Source organism: Nicotiana tomentosiformis, chromosome 8 (assembly GCF_000390325.3).
Source record: "Nicotiana tomentosiformis chromosome 8, ASM39032v3, whole genome shotgun sequence".
NCBI lineage: Eukaryota > Viridiplantae > Streptophyta > Magnoliopsida > Solanales > Solanaceae > Nicotiana > Nicotiana tomentosiformis.
In genome coordinates, this window is record NC_090819.1 from 10,774,157 (window position 1) to 10,775,919 (window position 1,763).

Genomic DNA, 1,763 nt, shown 5'->3' on the forward strand with positions numbered 1-1,763 from the left:
TATGAGAGATAAGCAGTTCAGGTACTCTGGAGAGTTTAGAGGTGCTCCGTCCGAGGTCAGAGGTCAGTTCGTGAGGGGACAGTCCAGCAGACCCCCATATCCAGCACCACCACCTCCTCGAGGTGCTCCAGTACGACCTTATTTCAGTGTTATACCAGAGAGTTCTTATCGCCCACCAGCTATTCAGGATTTTTTCCGTAGGTATTCAGGTCCCCAGGGCCAGACACTTAGTCAGCAGCCCATCGCACCGAAGAGTTGTTACGAGTGCAGGGATCCCAGTCACATGCGGAGGTTTTGCCCCAGGCTTCGAGGTAGACCAGTAAAGCAGGGTCAACAGCCTATGCTTACCGGACTAGTTGCTACACCAGTAGTCCGACCACCGAGAGGCGGAGGACAGGTGGGTAGGGGTCATCCTAGGGGTGGAGGTCAGCCAGGCGAAGGCCAGTCAGTTGGCGCTCCAGCTCGGTTCTATGCTTTTCCGGCTAGACCAGATACAGAGGCCTCAGATGTCGTGATTTCAAGTATTATTTCTGCTTGTGGCAAAGATGCCTCAGTATTATTTGATCCAGGATCTACGTATTCAGATGTGTTATCTCTATTTGCTCCATTCCTGGGTTTTTCTCGTGAGTCCTTGAGTGCTCATGTTTATATGTCCACTCCTGTGGGCGATTCTGTTGTTGTGAACCGGATCTACCGGTCTTGTATTATTACATTCTGCAGTTACTAAACTAGAGCAGATCTCATATTGCTTGAGATGACCGATTTTGAAATTATTCTGGGCATGGACTGGTTGTCTCCATAACATGCTATTCTAGATTGTCATGCCAAAACTGTTACCTTGGCTATTCCAGCATTGCCTAAGCTGGAGTGGAAGGGTTCGCCTATTAGTTCATTTAATCGAGTTATTTCTTTTATAAAGGCTCAACACATGGTTGAGAAGGGTTGTTTGGATTATCTAGCCTATGTTCGGGATACTACTGCAGAGACTCCGGCTATTGATTCAGTGCTTGTAGTTTGGGAGTTCCCCGATGTATTTCCGTTAGATCTTCCAGGTATGCCACCTGATCGTGATATTGATTTCTGTATTGACTTGGCTTCAGATACCCAGCCTATATCTATTCCACCGTATCGCATGGCTCCGAAAGAATTGAAAGAACAGCTTGAAGAGTTACTAGCCAAAGGGTTTGCCAGACCGAGTGTATCGCCTTGGGGGGCACCATTATTATTTGTGAAAAAGAGGGATGGAACAATGCGGATGTGTATTGATTATCGCCAATTGAACAAAGTCACTATTAAGAACAAGTACCTGTTGCTACCAATCTGTGTTATCCTAAGAGATACCCGTCTTCTAAACTTCGACGACTCTCTCTTAGGAGTCCTCCAAAGTAACCTAGCCAATGGACCGGTATACTTTAATTGCTATCCTAATTTCTCGGTAGCTATCAATGACCCTAATGTCATGGATACTTTGACCTTAAACGTCAAAACCAAGAACATGAATAGCAAAATCAATACTCATGAAGTAGCTATCATTCATAGGGTCTATTATAGACTCATGGACACTACTCTTGCACCCAGAGCTCGAGTTGAAAGTGTCAAGGGAGTTACTATGCTTATGGAAGCAAATACTAATCATAACACGGTATTTGTTCCTAGACTCCTTAATTGGAATGATATACTTACTAGTGATGAATGGAACTTCGATGCCATAGCCCAACCTTCTACTTCGAATCTTGAAAGATCTCAAATTGAACAGGTAATTC

At 44.9% G+C, this 1,763-nt stretch overlaps 1 protein-coding gene across 1 annotated transcript; it reads left to right on the plus strand.

Annotated features, from left to right (window-relative positions):
• Nucleotides 1–283: 283 nt before the first annotated feature.
• Nucleotides 284–727, plus strand: LOC138897058 (uncharacterized). The gene has a single exon (XM_070183012.1). It carries the CDS (start codon nt 284–286, stop codon nt 725–727), a length of 444 nt encoding a protein of 147 aa, XP_070039113.1.
• The last annotated feature ends 1,036 nt before the right edge of the window (nt 728–1,763 follow it).